We start from the raw sequence: 27,081 nt of genomic DNA on the forward strand, positions 1-27,081 counted from the left end.
GGACCATCAAGTATTGCTGACCATGAACTCCCTGCCAAGAAGATGCATGGCTGGGAGCTCCCTTTGACCTTTTGACCCTTCAACAAATGTTTGGTCCTTTATTTCCACAGAGGTAGGATAGACACTACTTCAGCGAGCCAGGACAAGTCCAGTTCCTTTTAGAGGCTTAACTCCCAAATGGACCCAACTTCTTGCATCATTTCAGGCAGGTCAGTCTGCCTGAAACCATCTTTCCTTAATCAAGTCCTCAGCTGGGGAAAGAAACACAGGTGATAAAAGGCTGGGCGAATCCAGCACAGTCATTGCAGTTACCGCCAGGTCAGCTGCATATATGCTGGCCATCTGTGGGGTGACAGGGGCTGACGCCAGAGCCCTTATGTATCGAGGGGATATTTTGGGCCAGCTTAGGTCTGCAGAACACCTGCATGTGTGCCCCAGACATGCAGAGCTGATGTTCACCCCAGGCCAACAATGCCTGTGGTGGCATCTGTACCAACAGCGTCTCTGTCATTGTTTCAGCTCTGCAGCTTGGTGGCACATTGGGGAGTAAGCAGATGGCTCTGTGGTTAGCAGCCCTCAATTCCGTCCGCCCTGTTTTTTTTTTTTGAAGCAAATATTTATAATAGTATTCTAAATTGTAGGTCATGGAGACGGGAAGAGCTTGCCCTGGAGGAAGCACTACAGGCGGGAGTCTGCAGGGAGAGGCTTGAGCTGTGGTTATCACATAGTCCTCAGGCTTTTCCTAGTCTTTAGCAGCTCTGCCTCACTGATCTCTGTGTCACCCTTAGCTTATAGGACCTTTCTTTCTACAAGACTGCATGCATGGACATATATGTGTACACACACACACACATACACACACACACACACATACACACACACACGTGCATGTGCACACGCACACCAGGGTTCCATTTCAACTCTGCAACCAAGATCAGACTGTCGTAAAGTTTTAAGAGCCATACACGTTGCTTTAAGACAATGATGGCTATGAGATAGGCTTTATTTGCCACAGAGTCTGAGGGTGAGATGAGGCAAAGGGGAGACCAAATGGTATGAAGCCATGGTTGTGGTCTACCTGCTTTCCTTCCTGCCCTACAGTCATCTACAGACACCTCCAGGGAACCACACTTTGCTTCCATGAGATTCAGGCTCTGCTTTTAGAGACCCTCTCTTGAGACAAGGGATGAGGTTCCAGGACACTTAAGTGCCACATCTAACACAGCTCTAGTGACTCACACGCTGGAGTAAGGCATCTTCCAGGTCAGACCTGGATGGTTTGACCAGTGCGCTTGCTTCCTTCCCCTCTCTCCCTGCCCCTTTCTTCTCATTCATTAATGAATATTCATTTTATCTGTGTGTGCATGTGTGTGTACCCTTATCTGCATTCTGTGTGTGCATTTCCTATGGTGGCAAGAAGAGGGTGTCAGATCCCCTAGAACTCAATTAACAGCCGTTTGTGAGCTGCCTAATGTAGCTGCTTGAAATTAAACCCAGGTCCTCTGCAAGAGCAGCATGCGCTCTTAAGCCTTGAGCCATCTCTCTAGCCCCTCCCCCTTTATTTGAACTTTTGTTCACACGTCACTAGAACAAGCCTTATTACAAAATCATAGATTGGCAGGCGGCATTTTAGCCTGACCACTGCCAGAGGAAGTCAAAGATACTGCTCTTCTCATGAGTCCCCTCTGTCCCCCAGATGCCACCGAAAGTCTAGAAAGCAGACACCCAGGCTCCAGAAGCCCAGCAAGGCTTTGCACAGCTGTCCCACCATGCTGTGTGTGCACTTACTTACAAGGGAAGGTGCGGTTAAAGGCTGGGAAGGATCCTGATAGGAAGCTAAATGGCTTGGCACTTTGCTTTTGGCTCCTAATAATACATGTTTAATGCAAATTGACAGCATCAACACTTAAAATAGATTATCAGTTATATACAGAAGTTATTCATCAGACAGGCTATGGAAGAAGCCTTGGCGAGTCCAGCCATGAGAAGAGACTAACGCAACATGTAAAACTATGTAATTTCTCAGACAACTCCACGCAATCCATGCACTGAGGTGATCTAGACAGAAGACTCCACACAGTGACTTGTCATGTACTCATCCGGGGAGATGTTTCAGTGGGAAAGCATGCAAGCATGAGGACTCAAGTTCAGATCCCAAGTGGGGGAGGGAGGGAGAGAGGGAAGGAAGGAGATAGGGAGGATCACTGGGGCTTGCTGGCTGCCATCTTGGATCCAGGTTCAGGATACCTGACAGCCCCCATCTGGTCTTCTAGACATGCACAGGCTTGTGCACTCACCTCCACATATTTTGGTATATGCCTATACCAAACAAATATGGCCCCCTCCACACCGTCACTCGAGAAGATACAGTAGACAGAGCTATGGTCTGATAGGAGGCCTCCTGATAATACTTTTAGTTTTTTCTTGTATTCATGGTCAGATATTATGAAGCACACTTCAGTTTTCCAAGTTGGAGTTTTGTTTGTTTTGTTTTGCTCTGTTTTCACTTAGGCAACTTTTTCGGGGCGTTTGATCATTTTCTCCTATAGACTATCTGCCTGAATAGACGAGGGAGGCTGGCCCAGCCCTCACATCTATTCACTAAGACAGCAGTGACTATTCATATTGGGAGACTGATGATTTCACAGTTAATTAGAAGGTCCACTGAGGATGGTTAGCAATGAACTGATCAATACATTCATTATCCTGCAGAGATGCAGTAATTAAACTAACAGATACCAGAAAATTCAGCCTAGTCAAACCATGCTTTAAAGGAGCTCTAAGAAATACTAAACCTGTCAGGTACACACGGTCTGATAAGTCACATATGGGAAACAGCAATGAAGACAGATAGATAGGATTCTATAGACAGATAAAGTAAAATAGTTAGATACAGTCTTCAAAAACCTCAGGCACCTACAGAATATGGCATTTAAAGGTGTTTTTATTACTTTAAGGGTTCTTTGACAATAAGACAGGTTAACTCCTGGCAACACCCAGCCTACCTCAAAGATGATGATGAACATCAAAGAACCTCCTTATGGAGATGGCTTCAAATGTGGCAAACCAGCCACTGGGCAAAAGGTCCTCATTTGGGCCACATACAGAATTCTGCCTAAAAAAGGGCAAGCTTGGATGCAGAGTCAATGGCCAAACTCTGCCAGGACAGAGTATGCAAGTCCTCAACAGTTCCTGCCTCACAAATATACTGGGCCAGGAGGCTGAAGAAGATGCTCCTACATTATAGAGTTTTAGGTGACTGTTCAAGCAGCAAACTGTCTCTGTCCTTTTTTTTTTTTCACTTTAGAACTGCAAACCTGCACTTCCTGTTTACTCAGGTAATTAATTTTTCTCCTTCTCAAGTCTCTGATGGGATTGAAGGCCAGATAGTTTAGTTTCACAATTAAGCTTAGTTGTGTAGGGGTTTAGATGCTTTAGGTATGGATAGAGGTTTTTTGGTTGATAGGGATGAGCTATGATAGATGTTGATTTACATTCAGAGTTTTAGACTCACCAAGATAGGAAAGATGTTTTTTCTTCAAGGTTGCCAAATACAAATAGCCAAAACACAATTAATATAACATTTATATAATTCCTGATTATCTCATGGTTCTTCTTGCTGTAGGTAGTTTACTGTATATATGTGTGATAATATATATGTACATGTAAAAAGTTTTTAAAAAGAAGATATAAGCAAGCAAAGGATTAATCAGTAAGCACTAAACAGAAACACCCAAAGATGGCGCTGGGGGAGATGGCTCAAGGGTAACGTTCTCCTGGTGCAATATAAGGACCTGAGTTTGGATCCTCACAATCCACTTAAAGCCAGGCCTAGCATGTCTGTAATCCCAGCTCTGCAGTGTGGAAGTGGGAGATGGATCAGAAGACTCCCCAGAAACTTCCCTGCAGGTCGCTTCCTTCCCTTCTGGCCCTCAGCCTTCCCATGACTAATGCTTTCCTCATTCCATATTGGTTTCCGGTTCAAACATTACTTTGCCGTAGAATCCTTTCCTGGTCTCTGTTCTAGTCAGTTCCTGTCACCTATAGTAAGAACACCCGGCAACCATCTCAGCGTTCTGGGCACTGAGTCGGTCAGAGTGTGCATCTGGCCAGGTGTTTAGGGCGGGCCCCCCTCCTGATTCATAGATGGCTGCTGTGCTGCTCTCTCACACAGTGAGGGTATCACAATCATAGCGATCTGGAGGGCGACACAAGTGTTTAGTGCAGGACACCATAGATTCTATGTGGAAAGAGCTCCCCCAGCCTCTCTTCTCACGTGTGCCCACCTGAGTGACACCATCACTACCTGAAATGGCCTGTAGATCACCTGCCTTCTCCACTCCTTCCAGAAATGTGGGAAGAGAGTAAGCAGGAAATTGGCTTTTTCCGCATGATTCTGAACAGAAGGACACGGGATCTCAGGGACAGAAGACTCATTGTCATGACTTAAAGTGCAGTCTGGGGAGCCAGAATGGCTGGAGGAGGCCAGAGAGAGCACTTTTGTTCTGTGTTCAGGTGGGGTGCAGCCCCCACAGATCATGAAGCACCAATGTTGAGGGAAGTGGAGCTTGACGCACGAGAGGGCAGAAGGCAAGATTATAGGAAGTGGGGAGGGACTAAAGGTCTCAACAGTGAGAGTATTTAAACAAGGTCCCGGCAAGAATTGTGCTGTAATGTAGAACTTCTTTAAGTCTGGTTCTTTCCAGGAGTAAGAGAGCCTGTGTGGGATTGGCAGGTGACTGTGATGGCGCCACTGGGTGGAAGAGACTGAGAGAGTAGATTTTTACAGGGAGGCGACACTAATATGAACGCAGAAGGGAGTCTGTGTCCCTAAGAACCAGGTCTCAAGAAGGAGAGCCACCATTTGAAAATCCCATACAAGGGTACATGAACTTCCTGGCAGTTCAGTCCCTAGGTAAATGTTATGATAGGTTCTGTTTTCAGGATTCCCAAAGTCATCTTGTTTGGTTGAAACACAAGAGTGTGATGGGGGGGGGGTGGGGGGAGCAAGGGGGGGCGTGAGTTATTGTCAAGGGCACATACGCCTCAGTGGCTCGTCCCACTTCCTTGAAGAAGGCAGGAGAGCAGTGGCATTCCTGGATCCTCTGAGTACCTCAGGCTCCTTCTCTGTTCTCTGTCTTGCACCTCACTTCAATTCTTCGTTCTCAGCTGCTCCTAATATGAGAATACCCTGATCAAAACACTCAGCTGTGAGGGGCCTTATGACCAGGGTCATGCGCATATGCTTCATTTTTAGTTATACAAAGTGCTTATTGAGAATCTAGAGACCGGGAGTTTCCTGACTCTTGTCATCAAATAGCCTGTCCTTGCTTCGGCTGCCCCGGGACCATCTAGGAGGACCTCTGGCTTGCCAGCCTGGTCGATGATGTGGGTGAAGAATTACCATGGGTGACCATACAAAGTGAGGTGACATTTGAGTGGGGGAGATAATGATTTTAGTTGACTATGGGCTTCAAGAAGTTGTACAAAGAGCAGTGGATATATGGTCTAGAGAGCCGGAGAAAGTCGGCCAGATTGCATATGTAGAGTTAGGAATGTGCAACTGGTTGAGAATGAAAGAACAGATGAGAGCTATCCCAGTAACTCTAGAAGGACTGGGAGGATGAGAGGGGTGTGGGCTGAACACAGTGTTGGCGGGAAAGCATGTGGGCGGAGCATGAAGGGTGGGTGGAAATGGAAGGGACGAGCATTAAGATCAGACACCGTCTGTATGCATGACACATTGGAACCAAGAGAGCGGGAGGTCTGTGGAGAGAGGTGTCCATTCTCTCGGTAGTGTGGTGGTCTGAGCAGTGGTGTGGACTGCTTCCAGTTCTAGACCCAGACCCGATGCTCCAACTCACGCAAAAGCAGAGAGCTGAACAAGGTGTGTTCTCAGGGTGGATGCCCACAGGGCTCCTTCTGGAGCTAAGGTGGCATGGGCCTGGGGGAGGGTCCTGTGGCTGTCTATGAACCCACCCAGGGATGTTACAAAGATTCAAATGAAACTGACAGTCTTCTGGCAAAGCAAAAATTAGAAAGTTTGACTGATGCCAATTTGGATTTTTAAGAGAACAGGATCAAAAAATGAGAAGTGTTTTCAACTTTCACTTTGAGGTGGGTACGAGGTGTACACATCTCTGGCAGTTGTTTTCCTCCAAATGTTCATTCAGAGGGGAGGCAGATTTTGGGGTCCACCCTCAGTACCATAGAGAGAATGCAAAGCGTCCATGGATGTCTTTCAAAAAAAAATTTTTTTTTAAGTTTGGCATATCTTTTAAAATGAAACGTGACCAAGAGCTCCAGGCAACAGATAGGAAATAATCTCTCATACGTATGTAGATGCAAAAATAATAGCACATTGGCAATCACACCACAGAAGTTTATTAAAAGAAAATCCCCTTGGCCAAGTAGAACTTGTGCCAAGAATGTAAAAAATAATTTAATACTTCAGTATATCTATTAATATAATGTATCAGATAAAAGGGGCAAAGGGCCCAAACCAATCCCTTGATGACTTAAATACCCAAAGCAATTCCACACCTGGTCCTGATGGAAATTCTTAGTAGGCCAGGCATGTGATCTGTCTCTAACAGAAAGGCCATGGTGGCCTAATTGTCATGTGACCTGGGAGTATGAGGTTTGCATGAGAGGGGTCCTATGAACCGGCTCAGCTGGAAGCTGATTGGCCTTGAGAATTGAATTTGCATAGTAACCAATAGTCTGCGGAAGTTTCCAGAGTGGCAAGGGCTATTAGGAGAGCTAAGGTCATCCCTCAGTACCAGCTGCATGACACTGAAAACTCCAGTGACTCCGTAAGTAGGTCAGGTATGAGCCTGATGCCTCCGGTAACAGCCACTGCACTTGCCTTGCCCTTTAAGAAGGGGGCTGTGGCTCCAGGTAAAAGTATGGCCATAGCTGTTATAACTACCCACACTAACACCCACTACCCAGTAGATCCCAGGCACTCAGCACCCACAGTTGCCTTCACTCTAATGGCAGTGCTGTGGAAGGTGTCACAGGTGCAGGTTACAGAAAACGCAGTGTTCTGGGAAAGGAGGGACTGTTAGCTGGCATCCCAGAGGCATTGTGGGATCTGAACGTAGTGTCTGACTCTAAAACCCAGTACCCTGGATCAGCCAGAAGCACAGCATTCTATTTATTTTCTTTCTTTCTTCCGTGTGTGTGTGTGTGTGTGTGTGTGTGTGTGTGTGTGTGTGTGTGTGTGCGTGCGTGCAGGTACATATGTCTGTTTGTGGATAGAGGTCCAAGATTCATGCCCTCTGTCTTCTTTGATTGCTCTACCTTATTCACTGAGGCAGGCTCTCCCAGTTGGACCCTGAAAAAGCTCACAGTGTAGCTAGCCCACTTGCTCTGGAGCTCCCTTGTCTAAGCACTAGAACTACAGGCTGTTTCTATGCTCCCAGGCTGTTTCTGTGCCCCCCTCCCCAGGCTGTTTCTATGCTCCCAGGCTGTTTCTATGCCCCCCTCCCCAGGCTGTTTCTATGCTCCCAGGCTGTTTCTATGCTCCCCCTCCCCAGGCTGTTTCTATGCCCCCATCCCCAGGCTGTTTCTATGCTCCCAGGCTGTTTCTATGCCCCCCCCTCTCCAGGCTGTTTCTATGCTCCTAGGCTGTTTCTATGCCCCCTCCCCAGGCTGTTTCTATGCCCCCAGGCTGTTTCTATGCCCCCCAGGCTGTTTCTATGCCCCCCGGCTGTTTCTATGCCCCCCAGGCTGTTTCTATGCCCCCCCCCAGGCTTTAATGTGGCTTCTAGGGCTCTGAGCAGCCATTCTCACACTTTCTCAGTAATTGCCTTAACCACGAAGACATCTACACAATCCTTATTTGTTTTCTTAAACACACTTCCTGTGGCTATTAGAGTCTGAAGCACAGTGCCATAGGATATGACAGTCAAGTGTCTGCTCTACTGAAACCGACTTCACACTTGCCTCTTCTGTGTGACAAGAGACGCCCCTTACACTGCACTACTCCCGTCGCTTTAGTCGCTTTACCCCTCTTGGCTGCTACGTAATACCCTCTGATCGCCATTGTCCTGTGCACATGATGTCCTCTCGCTGTCCCTTCCCCTAGTCTTCGCTCCCCTTTCTCCTCCCTCTCCTTTCTCTTCATTACATTAACATGACACCATGCAGTACTTTTTCCTTCACTTGACACAATGTCCTCCAGACTCATTCATGTTACGGCAACAGATCTCCTTTTTAAAGACTGAATAACATTTCATCAGGTGCACATGTAAATTGTGTGTGCGCGCGCACGTGTGTATATACAGCTCACAGCCTATCCACCTGCCAACTGTTGTGACCATGTCTGGCTATCAACACAGAAGCACAGACACCTTTTCAAGGTGGCAACTTTGTTACCCCTGGCTAATAAGTCCACTCCTGTTTCACCTGTAAAAGCCTAGCTGTCAGTGGCATGGCAGGAAGAGGCAGGGCCTTGGATATTGGCTTCATAGCATTGGGGAGTGCCTTTCTGGTGTTTGTGTAGTCACCGCTCAGCTTCCTGTACTGTGTTCTAGAACCTAAACACATGCTAGGAAACTGCTGAGAATCATTAGAATATACTTTTAAAATTCCCCAAGAATATGTAAAAAGCCTAAAACCATTTCAAAACTAAATAAGTATGTTATATACCTGGATAAAAATCTTCCTGCTGTGACTATTTCACTAAGGTACTACTAGACATTTTACATACTTACTTTAAAAATATTAAGAGTCTTTAATTTTTTAAAGTTTTTTTTAATTTAAAAGAAATTTTAACTGATAGATGAAATGTCATGAGTTAGCATGATTTCAATATATATATATATTACATATTTAAAAGCGAGCATACATATCTATCTCAGTATCTCTTTATCATTTTTTAATGTACTAAGATGTAGCTGGGCAGGATAAGAAGTTCCAGTGAACTGTGACACAAGAGGGTGCCTATAAATAGTGATTGCATGTGATTTATTAAAAAAAAAAAAAAAACAAGAAAGGATTTTAAATATTTTCCGATAAAGGATATTTTAGCCAAAGTTATTTTTGGAATGAGAATATAGCTCAGTAGTAGAACATTTGTCTAGTATATGTAGGTCCCAAAACTATGAAGAAAAAAAAAAGCCTTTTTTTTTTTTTTGATAACTTGGTAGAAAAACAAAAAGGCAGGTGCAAGTAAATTATGAAAATCCCAGGAGGGCATGTTTGTAATTATCAATGCCTGCTTTAGCTTTTTGTTCTTGTGCATGCATCTGTGTGAGTGTGTGCATGTGAGTACAGATGCCTTTGGAGGGCAAAAGAGGGCATCAGATTCCCTGGAGCTGGAGTTACAGACAGTCGTGAGCCATCAAACATGGGCACTAGGACCTGATCTCAGGTCCTCTGAAAGAACAGCAAGTGTTCCGAACCACTGAGCCATCGCCTTAGCACCCCTCAAAGCCTATTTTAAAGTATAGTGCAGAGTTGAGTGAAAGAATAAAATTTAAAGTCATCAGCATAGAACAGATGATTCCAAAAGAGAATCCAGTACATATTTCCATTTATTACATAATAAATGTACCATTTCAAATCACTGAGAAAAGAATAAATTATTCAGCAAATGGTTTAAAAATACCGAACAATCATTTGGGGAATTCAGGATTCTTTCATACCTTACAATAATACAAACCAAAGATAGTTAATGAAGTATTAAAATAAGCTTTATATGATAATGGCAGAGAAATATAGACATCTAGACTAATATTTTTCTGTTCTCAGGGTGAGAGAGGCTGTCCTAAATATAAATGAAAAAAAAAAGAAAGCAAAGCTAAATTTGAGACATTATATATGATAAAAATAAATGTTGAAGTGTAGTAAACAAAACTGAAAGATAAATGGCAGCGTGAGACCATGTCTGCAGTGCATACAAAAGACCATTGCTTCAATATAGATAGAGAATTAAAAAAAAAAAAACAGAAAATGGGTATGCAGGGTCAAAAATGGACAAAGGCAGGAACTGATTATTCACAAAGGAAAATAGACAACAGAATAGCATGAAAATAATCTTCCATAGAGGATATATATAATCGAACAATAATAAAAGGCAGTGCTAGCCTTCTGATTAGCGGATCTTTCCTCTTTCTTTCCTTGTTTCCTCACTTCCCCTCGCCCCACTCTTTCTCTCTTTCTCAGCTCAAGCTGGTGTTGAATGTAGTCAACTTCCTGCCCTGGCTTCCTGAATGTTGGATTCCAGGCATGCAGCACAATGCCGACTTTACTTTGCTCATTTCAAAGGATGTGACGTCACAACCCCAGCACACACAATAAAAAAAAAAAATCACCAATCCAACTTTAAAAAAATGGGCAAAGGCATTGACTAGACCTTTTCCCAAAGAACATATGCAAATGACTTTTGAAAGCAGAGAAGGATACTGAGTGTGATCAGAAATCAGGGAAACACAAATTGACGTCACAACAAAATGCATCCTTAAAACCACTAACATAGTCAACAACTAGATGTAAAAGTACTGGGTGCTGGCAGAGAGGGGGAGAAACTGGCTCCTTTGTGCACTGCTGAGAGGGAAGTGAAATGATATAGAAAATGGGGAAAATGGTATGAGGATCCCTCGTCCCCAGTGACTCTAACTGGGTCGTGATTTCAGATGGGAGGCAGCACTTCCCAGTCGGAACCAACCTAGAGTTCTGGGCTTTGATGACTGGCCCTTGGAGAGCAATCTAGAAAAGAGAGAGAAGATGAACTCGGAATAAAACTTCTTCTCAGCTCAGGCTGCTGGGGAAGAAGGCTTGGCTTAGATGTGAGGCGGGCAAAATTAATGGTTGAAACATATTTCCATGGAGGTGGTTCTTACAGGTTTGCTTCACATCGGCTCCAGGCTCATGTTTATATTAAAATGATTTGGTTCTAGGAATCCCCAAATTGGAAAATTAACATATTTATTTCTCAGTCAATGGTGGCCTGAGGCCTCAGGACTCTGGCGTGGGAGATTATTACTGGGAAACTGCATTATTAAAATTTCCATTCTCTCCAAATAGGTTTTTACAGATTTTCTTCAATACGCATCAAAATCCTCCCAGGTAGTTTTGCGACTCTACAATTCATTCTGAAATGTGAAGAGCCAAGTGTCCGTCTACAAAAATCAATTTGATAAGGAAGAGAAGGGAGCAAAATTGCAGGGCTCAGTCCACCAAAATGAAAGGTCTCATAGTAGTGAAGCCCCAAATGCTTGAGGCAGCACCGTACTTGAGCAAAGATGTGGCCTTTGCGTGTGCACAGCTGAGCTGCTCAGGACAAAAGCAGCAGGGCAGTCACCATCCAAGCTTGGTCTGTACTTTAAACCCTATCAACAGGGAAACCACCAATGGAGGTTAATCAGGGCAGTCATGGAGGACACCTTCATGATGCTGCACAAGGCAGAGTCACAGGAAGCAGGCCAAGTAAGCACACCCATAGAGAGGAGGAGGAACAAACAGCACTGAGATTAAGACTGTCTGTCAGAGGAGCTGGGAAGATGGCTTGGCCAGTAAAGCATGAGGTCTGGAGTCCCATGTCCAGAATCTGCTCAAACCAACCAACCAACCCATGCACACACTGTGGTGGTGCGAGACTTGTAAGCCTATCTCTGGGAAAGCAGAGACAGGCAGATTCACTGGCTGGCCAGCCCAGCCTAAGCAAGAGGCAGGCCAGTGAGAGATGTCTTTTGAAAAATAAAGGTATGCTCTTCCCTGGGGGAGACTATTTCTTCTGCTCCCAGCATCCCTTAGTTCTTAGTGTAGAGTTGAGGTCTCTTGAGCTTTCTCTGTCCGTGTTAGCATGTCTACTGGTGTCGTTCTTGTTCAGCTCAGATTTAGGCAGTTTTGTTGGTAAAAGACTATCTGCGCAGCCTCTGACATTCCTAGGAGACACAACTTCACAGCAAAATTCCCTGTTCCTCTGGCTCATGCAATCTTTCTGGCCCCTCGTCCACATTGATCCCTGGGCCATAGTTACAGAAGCTATGCTGCAGGTGTATCAGTTAGGGCTGGGCTCTACAGTGTGTATATGCACATTTGTGCATGTGACAATGATTAATGTAAAAAGAAAGCATGCATTAGAAAGTCAGCAAAGGGGGTTTGGAGGGAGGAAAGGGAAGGGGGGAAATTATGTAATTATATTTTAATCCAAAAAAAATTTTTTAAGAAGGTAGATAGTGCCTGAGGAATGACTTCAGAGGTCCTTTGGCCTCTACTTCCAAATATCCACACCATAAAACAGACTAATAGAAAGACAGGCAGGAAGACAGACAGACACACAGACAGACAGACAGACAGACACACACAGAGAACACACACACAAACACACACACACACACACACACACACACACACACACACAGAGAGAATTTCTGCTAAGCCACAAAGAGGCATTTTTTTCAGAGTATGAGAAAACTGTTTGCATTACATCTACCTCTTTTTCACACCAAGAAATATATAAAGAACACCAACAAAAAGGAAGGCAGTCTGATAGGCAAGTAAACAAGAGCTCTCAATAATCATGTGAAAACCCACTGGTGTCACTGGCCACTGAGGACACTACAAGTTAAAACATTTTGATAATCACCTATGACATAGCTTTAAAAAAAAAAGCAAATGATACCAAGTGTAGGGAGTGCTGAGTGAGTGGCTGTTACATGTCACTGTACTGGCTGGGCTATGTATTGGTACAGCCAGCTGTGGCAAGCGAACTGTATTTATATATGCATATGCACGTACTGTGATCAACAAGACTGCTCATAGGCATATGCCTGGCAGGCTAGTTCATAGGCATCACGGAGCGTATGTACAAGAATGATCACAGCAGTACTGCTTAGGGGGTACCCCAGCAAAACAAAACCACCCAAGCACCCCTCATTAATAACATGGGCAGACAGTCATACTCTGCTCTTGGCAATGGGTGTGGCACAACACTGAAAATGAAAACATGTCTGCTGAAGTGGCCCCAGCATCACGGAGAGCCAAGAACCAAGGCATTAACTGGTCCACACTGATGGATGCATTGGCCAAGATTTCCAAAACAAACAAAAACAATTTACTTAGTTAGGAGCAAGGAAATTGTTCATCTTTGGGAGGTGGGGCTGGAAGAGAGCAATCAGGATATGCAGTATTCTGGGTGTGAATCACATTCTACTTGTGACTTATATAGTGGCCAGCCACACCAAGAGTTGTCTTTAATTCACTGAGCAATAATCTTTTTGGGGGGATGTTATATTTGAAAGGAAAGTTTGTTACAGAAGGAAATGTGTCGGAGGAGTTTTCAAAGTCCCTGTAACAATGAGAGTAACATGCGCAGGCCCAGGAACGGCTCATGAAATGAATTGAATCACAGACATATGCAGCAATTATGCATCAGGGTGCAGGTTTTCGTATTTTTCAAATGTGTGAAAGCTGAGAAAGAACCTAGATGTGCAAAGCAAATGGAGTATCGGGCAGGGAAATGGGATAAATGGAATATTACACCGCCGGCGATTTCGGAGGATGGAAAAGTGTGTCTGGAAACAGTGGGTGGAAGAAAAGGCATAATGTTCATGTAGAAAGAGACTTTCCCAGCTTTCTTTTCAGCGTGTATCAACATAAGAAGGGAAATACACTTGAAAGCAACAGCAAAACACAGTGAACAGCTCTTATCTCTGGGTGGACGTGTGAGGTGCATATTTTTCTTCTTAAAATTATTTTGGTTTTCCAGTTGTCTGCGTAGAATACCCTTTATTTTTCTATGCATGAGGTGACATAAATAGCAGCAGAGTCAGCTTATACATCTAGCTGCTGCTGAGTAATGCTTTAAATTTTTTAGCAACATGAAGAATTATAAGCAGGCTACCTTTTCCAAAGCCATTTCCTTGGTTCAGTGGGAAATATGAAAAAGACACTAGATACCGATGCTTTTTCTTGGATGGAGTGGGAGGAAGGTGACAGAAGGGCATGGATATTGCTCTTTTGAGCATTCTATAATCCTTAGAATCTAGAATAGTCCAGTGTTTGAAGAAACATTGAAAAACATAGTGGCTGGGCGTGGCAGCACACACCTTTAATCCCAGCGCTCAGGAGGCAGAGGCAGGCAGATCTCTGTGAGTTTGAGGCTAGCCTGGTCTACAAAGCAAGTTTTGGGACAGCCAGGGCTCTAATGCATAGAAACGCCCTGTCTTAAAAAACAACAATAAAGAGAGGGGGTGGGGGGAGAGGGGAGAGAGAGGAGAGAAAGAAAGGAGAGAGAGGAGAGAGAGAGGAAGGAGGGAGGGAGGGAGGGAGGGAGAGAGAGAGAGAGAGAGAGAGAGAGAGAGAGAGAGAGAGAGAGAGAGAGAGAGAGAGAGAGAGAATATGAATGATGCCTGTGATTCAACCTAACCCTGGCTTGGCTTCCTTTGTGATTTAAATGTGTTTTGATTTATCTTCTTTCTTTGAGTTTAAGTTTAATTTCTTGTCTATCACAGCTTCATGCTTATGCTGAGCATAAACTAGACATTAAGTGGCAGCTCACTGATGGGCACAGAACCTTTCTCAAAACGCAGGCAATGCCCTTATGAGTAGAGGCATCTTCCTTCAGTTGAGTGGTTTGCAGGGTTCAGAGCGCATCATTCAGGAATAGTTTGTGACTCCATTGGGGAGGTGAGTAGATTATACCATGCCATCAAATATTAACTGTGTGTGGGTGCTGGTGATGTAAACCAGATGAGGGAGAATCTCATCCTGGTTGACAGTGCAACTCAAAAGTCCAAAGAGAGAAAGAGCCAGTTGAGCTTTTGGAAAGTCAGTTGTGTTAGTGGAAATAATTACAGCGATGCTGAATTCCGGGTTTGGCTCCTGCAGAATCCTCCCTCTGTCTCAAGACAGAAGATCAACAGTGCGTTCTGCACACATGTACTGGTTGTATGTTAATACTTCATTAAAAAAAAAAAAAGCCAACGAGAAAGCTGAGCATGGTGTCCCCTGCCTTTATTCCCAGCCTTCTGGAGTGCAAGCCAGGCATACCTGTGAATCCAAGGGAATCCTGGTCTCAATAACAAGTTCCAGGCCAGGCTGGATCTGCACAGGGTGATCCTATCTCAAACAACAACAACAAAAATCAAAATGATAAGAGCAAACAAAACAGCAGCAGCAGCAGCAAAACACACAAAGTAATTAACTTGCCAGCTGGTGATTCTGTCCCTTAGAGATGGAGAGCCCAGTGCCCTGGTTTGCTGTGATAAAACATGTGGGTGAAAGCAACTCGGGGCAGGAAATGGTATATTTGTCTCACAGTGTATAGTCTATGATCAAGGGTAGTCAAGACAGGAACTGCATCAGAGACCATGGAGGAACATAGCTTACTGCGCTGCTTCCGGCAGCTTGCTCAGCTAGCTTTCTTATATAGCCCATGCCCACCTGCCTAGGGTTAGCATCATTCACAGTGGGTTGGGCCAGCTAGTAATTAAGAAAATGCCTCACAGACATGGCCACAGGCCACTCAGGTCTGAGCAGTTATTCTGCTAAGGTTCCTTTCTCTCAGTTGAGCGTAGGGTAGTTTGAAGCTAACGTTGACACCCAGGCTTGTAGATAGTGAGCCACCGTGCTCACTGTCTGAGAAGTGGCAACTGGGGGAGGTTGAGGATTTTGTCTTTCTACCCTCAAAGCCTGAGATCTCTCTGTATCATCTGGATGGAACCTTAGGTCATATCCCTGATGGCCCAAAATCTCGCATTTGACCCTTGTAAGCTTCTAAGCTATCATCAAGTCAATGGGAAAATATTCAGCTACTGGGGCAAGGGGGAGTTTGTCTTTGGTCTACTGATCTCTATCCAGCACTCTGTAATTAAACTCAGCTCTGCCCTTTCTGGAACAGTTAGTGGAAAGAGTGAGGAGGGACACACATTACTGGCTTTCAGATTTTTCAGCTCAACTAATGGAAAAGAAAAAAAAAAATGCAATTGCATTTAACTTCATGGCTATATGTGCTTACAGGAATTGGCTCTGAGGGAATTATCATGGGATTCAAAGTTGAAGCCTGGGTTCTCGGCTAAGAGCGCAGCCAAGAAGCCAGTAACTACTTAACTCTCTGTGCTACATCGTCTCAGTAACTTACTGTCCTTCTTTGGAGCCCGATCTGAGGGGGCAGGAAGAGAGGGGACAGGAAGGGGGGGGAGTGATATGTGCTCTTATAGACCTTATATAAGGTACACATGCTTTTCCCAGGTAACCCACATACCTGTATAGTTTTAAATGTTGGTTCTATTTACTCATAGCTTTCCTACAGTTTTTGAACCTTTGAGAGACTCTGCTGACCCTCAATGACAAAACATCTGTAGTATGTGTTAATGGGATCCTAGGTTTACCCAGAGAGTCTTTATCTTTTAGATAAGCAAGCTGAAAGATTTTCTGGCTAAAAGGATCTGATAACGCAGACTTTGCTTTCAGATGATCCTGGGGGGGAGGGGTTTCAGTGATGGGTTAGTGTGCCATTCATACAGCCCATGAACCCGTAACCAAGGAAGGTGGGGGCTGGTTAGATCTATGATGGTCCTTGATGCTGTTTGTGGGGTGTGTGTGTGTGTGTTGAAATTTTCCATAAAAGTGGTTGTACAAAATATACAAGGATACAAATTTAAAAACACCTGGAATGAATGCTCTGTAGTGTTACTAATTTTAACCCTCTGTGATTTAGCTTTCTAAGGAACCTGCAAAGAAAATGAACTTGTAGTGATAGATGTTGTGTGTCCTTATTTTATATTTGGTGGTGTGTTGTGTGTATTTTATTTACTCAGACACTGTGTGCATATGCTCGCCTCTTCAGATGCCATATAGACTTCTGGACTAGAAGGTCTGGTATGTCCTATTTCCCAGGTGGTTCTGGGATAATGCACTTAATTACTTCCACACATGTACTTTGGGCTGGGAAGTGGCAAACACAAGGACAGAGAAGCCAAGTAAGAGTTGGTTATCCACCATTTTGCACCCAGTGTGACTTGGTTTGTTTACTTGTTCTTGAAGTGCTATGGATTGAATTGAGGGCCCTGAGCAAACCAGACCAGCATTTCACCACTGAGCTACATCTCCAGTTCTTGAGTTCTTTCCTTTCTGTGCGTGTATGTTTGTGCATGCATACAGGTGTGTGCTTGCTTGCGGAGGCCAGAGTAAACCCTCAGGTGTCGTCATCATCAGAACCATCCACCTTGGTTTTTGAGGCAGTCTCTCATTGGCCTGGAACGTGCCAAGTAGGCTAAGCTGCGTGTTCAGTGATACTTACATATCTGCATGTTTTGCCTCCTTAGCACTGAGATTTCAAGTAGGCACAATGGTGCTTAGCTTTTTAAAGGGAGTTCTTGGCATTAGACTTGGGATCTAATGATTGTATGGCAAATTCTTTACTAGTTAAGCCGCCATGCTAGCCCCATTTCTTAGAAGACCTGACTGGGTCGACAAGATGGATCAGTGGATGAAGGCTATTGCTTCCAAGCCTGACCATCTGAGTTCCATCCCCAGAACCCTGGTGGTACAAGAGCAGAACTGACTACCAATAGTTGTCCTCTGAGCTGGGAGTGGTGGCCCATGCTTTTAATCCTAGCACTTGGGAGCCAGAGGCAGGTGGATCTCTGTGAGTTCGAGGCCAGCCTGGTCTACAATGCGAGTCCAGGACAGCCAAAGCTACGCAGAGAAACCCTGTCTTGAAAAACCAACCAACCAAACCAAACCAAACCAAACAAAACCAAAAAAAGTTGTCCTCTGACCTTCACACATGTACCATTCTATGTGCACTCATGCAAGAGTGTATTTATATACATAAATAAATAAATGTAATTAAAAAAACAAAAGCAGGTATAGTGATGCATGTTTGTAATCCTAGGCAAAACAAAAAGATGACGATAAGGAAAAAGAAAAGAAAGAGGAGGAGGTAGAAGACACGATGTGTTGCCATTGATCTCTCTCTCAGTGAGGTTCTGACTTCTAGGACATCAGGAGAAATAGCTGATGTAAACATTGCACAGACAAGAGACAGGATCCAAAATACCGACACCAAGGTCAAGTTAATCTGGCCCTACACTTGCCTCTCAATGAGCTACACGACCTTGGGTAGGTCGCCCATCTTTCTGGAGCTTCTTACTTCTCCAGCCATGAAATGGATGTCACAATAGAGTCTTCTAGTTTAGGGTGGCGTCTGACTAGAGGCAGCATTTAGGAGCTTCCCCTATGTTGATCTTCCACTAAGTAAGAGTAAAAGTAGATGAAAGTAGGTAAGCCAAAGAATAAAGTGCTGCCTGCGTTTGCTTCTGGCTTGTTAATCAATGGGGGGTTTTTTTTTTCTTTATTGTTTCCTGGATTTTTCAAATATCTAGTACTTGTTATTCTTATGTTTCTCTCTCTCTCTCTCCCCTCCCCTCCCTCTCTCTCTCCCTCCCTCCCTCTCTCTCTCCCCTCTCCCTCTCCATCTCCCTCCCTCTCCCTCTCCCCCCTCCCCTCTCTCTCTCCCACCTCTCTCTTTCCCATCTCTCTCTCTCTCTCCCTCTCCCTGGTTCTCTCTCTCCCTCTTGACAGGGCCCTCATGCTGTAGCCCTTCTGCTTGCCTCTGCTTCTCAAGTGCTAAGATTACAGGCCCATGGCTAGGTAGAAAGTATCTCTTAAGAAGAATTTTAAGTCTTTACAGATGACTGAAATGGCGCAGTGGGTGAAAGCTCTTGCCATAGGATGACAATTGAGTTGTAATCCGAATAAATTAATAATAATAATAAAAAAGGAAGCTCTTGCCACAAGCCTGATGACCTGAGTTCGATTCCTGGGTCCCACATGGCGAAAGGAGAGAACTGACTCCTGCAAGCTGTTTTCTGACCCCCACACAGGCACTCTAGTGAGCTCCTACCCACATACATATTTAAATGAACAAATCCATGTAATAAGAAGTAAAAAAAATCCTGTTTACAAAAAGTCTTTCCATGTCCTGTAGGACCTACACTTTGCATCTTCCAGGTGATCTTTTTTTAAAAAAATTATTGTATTTAGCTAACATATTGTGTTGCAATATGGAGCAAAAGTGATGCTTTTTTATATATGGATCTGGAATTTAATATAGCTGATTCAAATTTCCATCATTTATTTTACTTGACATTTTTGGTATATATCAGAAATCTATCTTCTTGCTTATATTGAAACGCGCACATTTTGATGAACATGACCGCTTTATGGGAGAGTCCAATAGAGAGCAACACCTGCTTTGCCTTCATTTTCCCAGCAGGCTCTCACCTCTCTAGGGCCCTGAGACCCTTTAAAGGCTGGTGACTTTCACTGTGCACACTGATGGTGTCACCAGCTCCTGTGAGCCATCTACCCCTCACCACTACTGTTCCTCAGCAGCAGACCAGCCTCTTTTGAGGCTGTGAACCTCCTTGATCCAGTCATGAATATCGCTTCAAGAAAAAAAAAATCACATCCATGCATGTTGTGTGTCTAGTTTCATAGTAACCAGGGGCCCCCCTATAGACTCCATTTCCATTGGCTAGGCTGCCTAGCCACAGTGGCAGACTGACAGATGCATAGACACACATCAAGCACCCAGATGACTTTGAAAAAAATGGAAGTCTACAAATCTGAAATCGTTAGCCTAGCTGGATAAATTAGTGGATAATTACGGGCATTACATAGAAGGTTTTTGCTTTGCCAAATGATTTACACGAGGACATCTATAAATAGCAAGCCCATGCTGCGTGTTTGAATTGGGCTGCTGTTTTACCCAAAGGCTAAGACCTTTCCGGAACACACCTACTGCAGGACGGTAGGCCCAATGCAAAGTTCCAAAAAACACTTTGACTCTTGTGATGACTTTCATTACCTACAGAATTCCAGGTCATCTCTCAAATGGCAGCTGGCCCTTGGCCTCTCTGGGAGTGGTAGTGGTCAGTGCCGGACAAGAATGAGTTCTGTTGGGTTCCAGGGAGAAGAGTGGTGTTTTGTATGTGGGCAGGGAGCCTGCTTTGGAAACAACTGTCTAGTGTGGCGAATCCCAATTCTCAACTCACAGAGGGAAGGGCTAAATCTGTCAAGGCAGCATGATATAGTTAGACAAGCACGCCTATTTGCCAAATGGGCTTGCTTGCTTTTCCAACTGGATTTTAGAGAAGCTGCCACTGGTGCTCCGATGAGATAGCTGGGAATTAAATTGGAGGGGGCAAAGTACTTTTTTTGTTTGTTTTGTTTTGTTTTAGACCGCCATCTCTGATGGTTAACTGTTGACACAAAGTGTACAGTGCCAGTGTTAAGCCCATCACCAGCGCCCCTTGAGCTGTGGTGCCTTCTAAGGTTGCGCAGCATGGCCACAGGGTCTCACTTTTCCTTGCTCTGATTAGCCCTCTAAACTGGCATCCGTTTGCGGCATAGGGAACGCTTACATGCCCCCAATACCCCAAGTACTCCCAAAGACCTCTGAATAGACAGGAGCCTTGCACTTAAAAGGGTCTACCAACTAACTGCAACTCCATCTTGCGCGGCTTACTTTCCCTGCCCGGTTACCATTTGGCTCTGTGCAGTTAAGCAGCCACGCTTTACTTGGCTCTCTTCCAACTTTTCCAAACATGTGCCTGGCACCCACACAAGTTTCAAAGGAAGTATAAATGTGACAGGAGACTTGCTGCGGGGTTGGTTTTGTGTATATGTGTTAGTGTGACTCTTAAAAAGACAAGTGTTAAGTTCTACAGAGTAGCAACTTCTACAACGGGAAACGCTAACTTTCTTGCAACCCCAGTCACTTCTCTTCGCTTAATATATTTCTTTAAGCCCGTGGTATCTTAAATTAGGGAGGAGGCACCCTGGTAAGCAAAGGGTCCCTGAGACCCCAGGCTGAGGCACACTTTGTAAGCTCCCTGCTAAAGCTTTCAAAAACCTTCTAGGCTGTCTCTGTCTGTTTGCCCCCAGAAGTTACCCATCCCACCCTCGCTAGGGACACAGGGCATGCATCATCCTAATTCTCTTTCTCAGCCCAAGGAAGCTATCTGGGCACTGGCGTTAGGGTGAGGTGCCTGGAATCCAAAGGCAGAAGCTTTGCAAAGGTTTGGTTCTGTCCAGCTGGCTCCACATGAGAAGCAATGGGTCCAGCAGACCCCAGCTCTCTGAGGAAAAATCCCAGTTTCCCTGGCACCCGGACCCCAGAGGAAAGGTGGCAGAAGGAGAGGGACTCTGTGTTTCCACAGGGCAGGCGCGCTGTACCTTGGATTCCAAGCTGCTGGTGGACGCAGGAGAGGGCGGCTGCTCTGTTCCTGTCGCCTCCCTGGTCAGCCTGTCCCCGCTGTCCTCGCGTGCACCACTTGGAGGGATCATCGTGGCCAGCTAGAACGGTTTGGGGAACCCAGGCTCACTGGACTTAGGTGGTGCTCTCTCAGTGCCAGGTCCCCGGGATGTCCATCCCGCCAGGCGGTGGCGTGTGCCCTGGGGCCTCTCCTGGCCAGGTCCTGCCCACCTCCCGGGCCTCTGCTCCGCCCAGCGCAGCACCAGCGGCCACCTCGCTCCAGATCGAGAGTGTCTCAAGTCGTGACTGCCGCCCACCGCAGCGGGCGGGTGGGCCGGGGCTGGCCCCTTGGAGGATGGGAGGCGGAGGCTCGGGGCGGGGCTGCGTGGTCGAGCGGGAGAACCCAGGGCGGGCGGGGTCCGCACTCACCCGACAGTGCGGGAGATCCGCGGTGAGCGCCCGCTCTGAGTCTGATGGTGTTGTAGAGAAAATGCTCATCAAACCCCCAAGGAAGAGAAAGTGCGTACAAATAAGTGCTATGGGCCACCTTCAGCAACCTCCTCATGCCTGGCCCTGAGAGTGAAGGGAGATGTGGTGGCACTTAGCTTAATTTATAGTTCCGTGACAGCAGGGACTAGTGTGGGCGTCCTCTGACCCATGGGCACTGCAATTTCCAATGTTCTGCCTTGATCTAAATCAGGCAGATAATGCCTTTGGTATATGGACACCTGGTCCCCGATTTCTCCTGCTGTGGCTCACAGGCTCACCATGGGTTAGGCATGGTCACTTTCATTTATAGATGAGGAAACTGAGGTTTGAACAGGGTCGCTTTAAGTCACTCAGCTATAAATGGCAGAGCTGAGACTTGGGAGTGACTTGGGCTTTTCAAATCCATGCCATTTGGACTGTGGCGCTTCAAAGCTACATCAGGCTTAGAAGCTGAAGAAGAAGCCCCCCCCCACCCCCACCGCCCAGGCTGTGGGGCTCTGTTTGTGGTTAAGAACTTGTGTAGGGCCAGGCTTGGTGGAGCATGCCTTTAATTGCAGCACTCGGGAGGCAGGCAGGTGGATCGTTCTGAGTTCAAGGCCAGTCTGGTCTACAAAGCGAGGCCAGGACAGCCAAGGCTACACAGAAAAATCCTGTCTCCAAAAAACCAAAAACCAAAAATAAATAAATAAATAAGTAAGTAAAAATAAAAAAGAACCTGTGTAGACCAGCGAACTGGATAGCTTTACTCAATCCATTGGCTACAGACATGGAACATCGCTGGACCAAGGCACAGAAGGAGCCGGTTTGGTTTGCTGACACAACAGAGTATGTAGCCAAAGGGACTACCCCTAAATTTATAAAAGCCTTTCCTACATCAATACAAAACTTCCTCTCTATTTTTATTTCTTTTAAAAAATTAAATTTATTTTATCCCTTGGAGCTAGCATGTAGAGTAATTGGGTTGTTTGTGATATTTTCATGCACACATATAAGGCTTCATTCCTATTTACTCTTCATTGTGGCCCTCCTCTGCCTCAGCCCCAAAATCACAAGCTGTACCCAGGAGGCTGACGTAGGAAGATTATTGGGCGCTCTGGGCCAGCCTGGTCTAAGTAATGAGTTCTAGATCAGCCTGGGCTACAGAGTAAGACACTGTCTCAAAACATAAAGCAAAAGAAAATGAAACACGAACAAAAACAACCCGAAAAACAAACCCTATAAATTGTTATGTGACTCAGCCCCGCCCCACTGGCTAGCATCAAAGGCCTCAGGGCTTCCTCTCATTTGCTGGATGGGGATGAAATTCTCCTAAGCTGAAGTCACACCAACCACCAGCCTTAGGCAGAGCACAGCACTGTGTAAATATATCTGCGGCCCATGCCTGCTTTGTGGGAGACTGTGTTCTAGAAAGTGCTACAGCATGAAGAAAACATCAGTGAAGCCTGCTCTCCTGGGTGAGAAAAGTGAGATGGATAGATAGATAAATAAATAGATAGATAGATAGATAGAGATTGATTGATGATAGAGAGATAGAGATAGAAATAGATAGATATAGAGATAGATAGATAGATGGATATATAAATAGATAGACAGATGATAGCTAGATAGACACACACACACTGATGCACATTCACACATCCGTAACCAACTGTGATGAGGGGCAGTACAGGACTGCAGCAAGTATATGCAGATGTGAGGCCTGAACTATCCACGGCCAAGGGAATTCCCCACAGCAGTGAATTTCCAGTGAGAGAGCATACCTGGCTTACATTCACCTTGAGGTTTTAGGGTGTTTTCTTTTTCTTTTTTTAGAATTGAAGATGCTACCTACCCCTCCCTTTTAGATGCTCAGCTTTAGTTATCAATTAGGTTAATGAATGAAATAAGAAATATTCTCCTCTAATTGAAATAAGATTTGGTGCCGAGTTCAAACCCGGAGTCCCTGTACTTGTTGGGGACACACTCCACCACGGTGTCCATCTCCATCTCCTGGTCTTCTGCTTCTTTCGGTCTATAGTTGTTTATTTTAAGAGTAAGGGGAAAATGGGAGGGAGGGAGGAAAGGGAGGACATAAGGGGTGGAATAACAATTGAGATGTTACATGAATAAATTAATAAAATATATTAAGAAAAAAAGATGGGCCGCCACCAGCTGTTGACAAATAAGGGAAGAGGTTTGATTTTTGTCCTGGGGCTAATGGTCTGCTTTAGCCTTAAAGAAGGGAGGACTGCAGGTCTGTGCTGCCACACCTGCCGTGGGATTGTGGGAAAGCTACCTCCTTGGACCTCGCCTTTGGCTGACTAACTGAGATTGTATGTCTCAGTGCCTGGGGAGATGGGCCGGTTGGCAAAGTGCTTAACCTGTAAGTATGAATATCTGAGTTCAAGCCTCATGACCCATGTAAAACCTGGGAGTGCTGACCCACACTTGTAATGCCCGTAATGGGGAGATGAGAGGCAGAGATAGGCAGACCCCTGGAGCTTGTCTCAAAAAAAAAAAAAACAACAAAAAAACCAAAAAACAAAGAGAGAGAGAGAGAGAGACAGAGAGAGAGAGAGAGAGAGAGAGAGAGAGACAGAGAGAGAGAGAGAGAGACAGAGACAGAGAGACAGAGAGACAGAGACAGAGAGACAGAGACAGAGACAGAGACACCGAGAGACCGAGAGACCGAGAGACAGAGAGACAGAGAGACTGAGAGACTGAGAGACTGAGAGACTGAGAGACTGAGAGACAGAGAAAGGGGGGGAGAGAGGTTGGGACTATGTCTTTCAAGTAATAGTCATCTATGGCTTCTCAGATAAAATCAAACCTTCGCTCTTGTGTTCTTCTCAGTGAGTTCTTTCCCATCTCATCTTTTGTTATCTAACTTCTGTTGCTTTTTAAAATACATCTACAAGGGCTCACCACTATTTGCGGTCTCCCTCCTTAGCCCATTTACCTCACTTGGGCTTCCGAATCAGGGCCACATTGTCATGGTACTCTTTCCTAAGCTGTCAATGGCAAAGTAGGCTGTTCTCTGACTGGGTGAAGACGTAAGCTCGGGCAGGGGCAGTGTCCTATTTCTCATTTCCCCAGCTGCTGGACACCTGGTTGGTTACAATGATTCTGGACCCCACATTCCTGAGCTCTAAAATAGCCTAGTTGTTGGTAACCTCAAGTGTCCCTCCCTGCTACCCATGGGAAACAGTGGGATTTTTAAATCAAACAAGTTTAACATGAAGAATTTTGCCTTTATTGGTTCAGAAGGGCCACTGATGTCCATCACTGCGGGACTTTGTTCTAGTTTGAGTCTTGTTGCTATGAAAAGCACTGACCAAGAACAACTAAGGCCAGGAAAACATTTATTTGGCTTCTAGTTTATAGTTCATCATCAGGAAAGACAAGGCAGAACTGAAGGGAGGAACAGAAACAGACTTTGCTCATTGGCTTGCTGGCCCCTAGCTTGCTCAGCCTTCTTTCATGCATATCCTAGGCATAAATCTGCCTAGCAGTGGCACTGCCCACAGTAGGACGATCACTCTCACATCAATTACCAATTAAGAAAATGCCTCACAAATACGGCCACAGGCAAATTTGATCCTGGCAAGTCTTTAATCGAGGTTCCAGTTTCCCAAAGACTCCATGTTTGGGTCGAGTTGACAGCTGAAGCTAAATTTGAGAAGCCTATTGATTTCCACTGGGGATAAGTGATCTCCCAAAGTGGGCTGGATTCATCTCCTCTCTCTGGGAGCAGGAATGAAGTGAGCACAGTAAGCCTGGGCTGGGTTTGCTGCTGTGGGGCTCCATATGGAAGGGGCTACATCTGAGACAGGAGTTGAAAATGTTGCTGCCTTTGGTCTTAGATTGCTGTATCTGCTTTCCAAGTCCTACTGTGACCATAGGATCACATTTGTCACAGAGGATTCCTAGACCCAGTACTGTGTGGGCATTGATATATTGATGTCAATGCCCGTAGGCAATAGGGTTATTGTGCAGTTTAAATTCTGATCTCCTGTTTAAGTGTTGTGTAAACTCTGCTCCTCCAATTGTCCCCTGTTATGTCAATAAAGCAGCTAATAGGCAACCGATGAGCAGAGGAGAGAATAGGGTGGGACTTCCTGCCAGCCAAGGAAGAAAGAGTTAGTAGAGGAAGTAGGGGATTCAGCCATGGGAAGAGGTCCAAGGAAGGTCAGGAGGAAGTTGCTGAAACCAAAGAAAGCTACAAAGTGCAAGTATTGCTGGGATGTTTGTTGGGAGAAAGACAAAAATAACATAAAGGGTTAAGAACAGACTTAAACTGCTCAAGGTTGTGTTGTGAAGCCTTGTATTATGAGTCTCAGTTATTTGTGATAGCCGGGTTAAGAAATAAGCTAAGAGAAACAAACACAATTTTATAAAAATAACTTCAATAAATGCCTATAGGACAGCGATGATAAATGGGAGTGGCTCTTCATGGCCTCTGCTGAGCACAATGTCCCTGTTAGGCATATCTGCTCATAAGACCTTTGCCTCCTCTGTGCTGGGTTGTTTTTGTCAACTTGATAAAAGCTCAAGTCATCCAAGAAGAGGGAACCTCAGCTGAGGAATTTCCTCCAACAGACTGGCCTGTAAGCATGTATTTGGGGTCATTTTAGTGATTAACAATTGATGTGGAAATTCCCAGCCCACTGGGGGTAGTGCCACTCCTGGGCAGGTGAGCCTGAGTTATATATGCAAGCGAGATGAGCAAACTATGAGGAGCAAGCCAGTGGGTAGCACCCCTCCACGGTCTCTACTTCAGTTCCTGCCTCCAGGTTCCTGCCACGAGTTCCTGCTCTGGCTTCCCGCAGTCTCCTGGAACTGGGACAAGTGAGCCAAATAAACTCTCTGGGATACATCCCCTTCCAGCCTTCAGCAAGGCTGCATTAGCCGCTGTGATGCTATGGCTGCTGAGTTATTCCGCTTCTACTGCAAGCTCAAAGCTTCCGGGAAGAAAGGCTGTATATGATATTCCAAGTGTCAACTTTGCAACAGGATCCTATGATTCCTAAATTCCCCATATGGTCCATGTCATTCTGGCTGCTGGATGGATATGTAGCCAACAGACACATGGAGTGGTCAGAACTTTGTCTTTACGAACTTGACCTGGGAGCCCTCACTCCTGATTCAGATGATTGTCCACTGACTTATAAAAGGGCCAGAGCCCTCTTCTTAACCATGTGCACTGCTTTTTTTTTTTTTCAGCAAATATGGAGCTCCCAGGATGCCATGATCCTGTCTTCTCCCATCACTTGGCTCTGAGTTCAGGTGCAGGCTCTATTTTTTTTTTTTTTTTTACTCCCTTCAGATCCAGCTAGGGGAAAAAGAGAGGAAAGCTTCTTGCAAAAGCATCCACACACATTAAGGTTATGGGTGAA

The 27,081-nt window shown here is 45.3% G+C and overlaps 1 protein-coding gene across 1 annotated transcript in view; it reads right to left on the bottom strand.

Annotated features, from left to right (window-relative positions):
• The window catches only part of Stac (SH3 and cysteine rich domain), a 115,951-nt gene extending 94,266 nt beyond the window's left edge, over positions 1 to 21,685 (bottom strand). Inside the window, exon 1 of the mRNA XM_051140107.1 lies at positions 21,199 to 21,685. Coding sequence (XP_050996064.1) covers positions 21,199 to 21,309 — 111 coding nt within the window. The 5' untranslated portion in view covers positions 21,310 to 21,685. The remainder of the gene's footprint in view (positions 1 to 21,198) is intronic.
• Positions 21,686 to 27,081: the final 5,396 nt, after the last annotated feature.

This window comes from Acomys russatus, chromosome 32, assembly GCF_903995435.1.
Source record: "Acomys russatus chromosome 32, mAcoRus1.1, whole genome shotgun sequence".
NCBI lineage: Eukaryota > Metazoa > Chordata > Mammalia > Rodentia > Muridae > Acomys > Acomys russatus.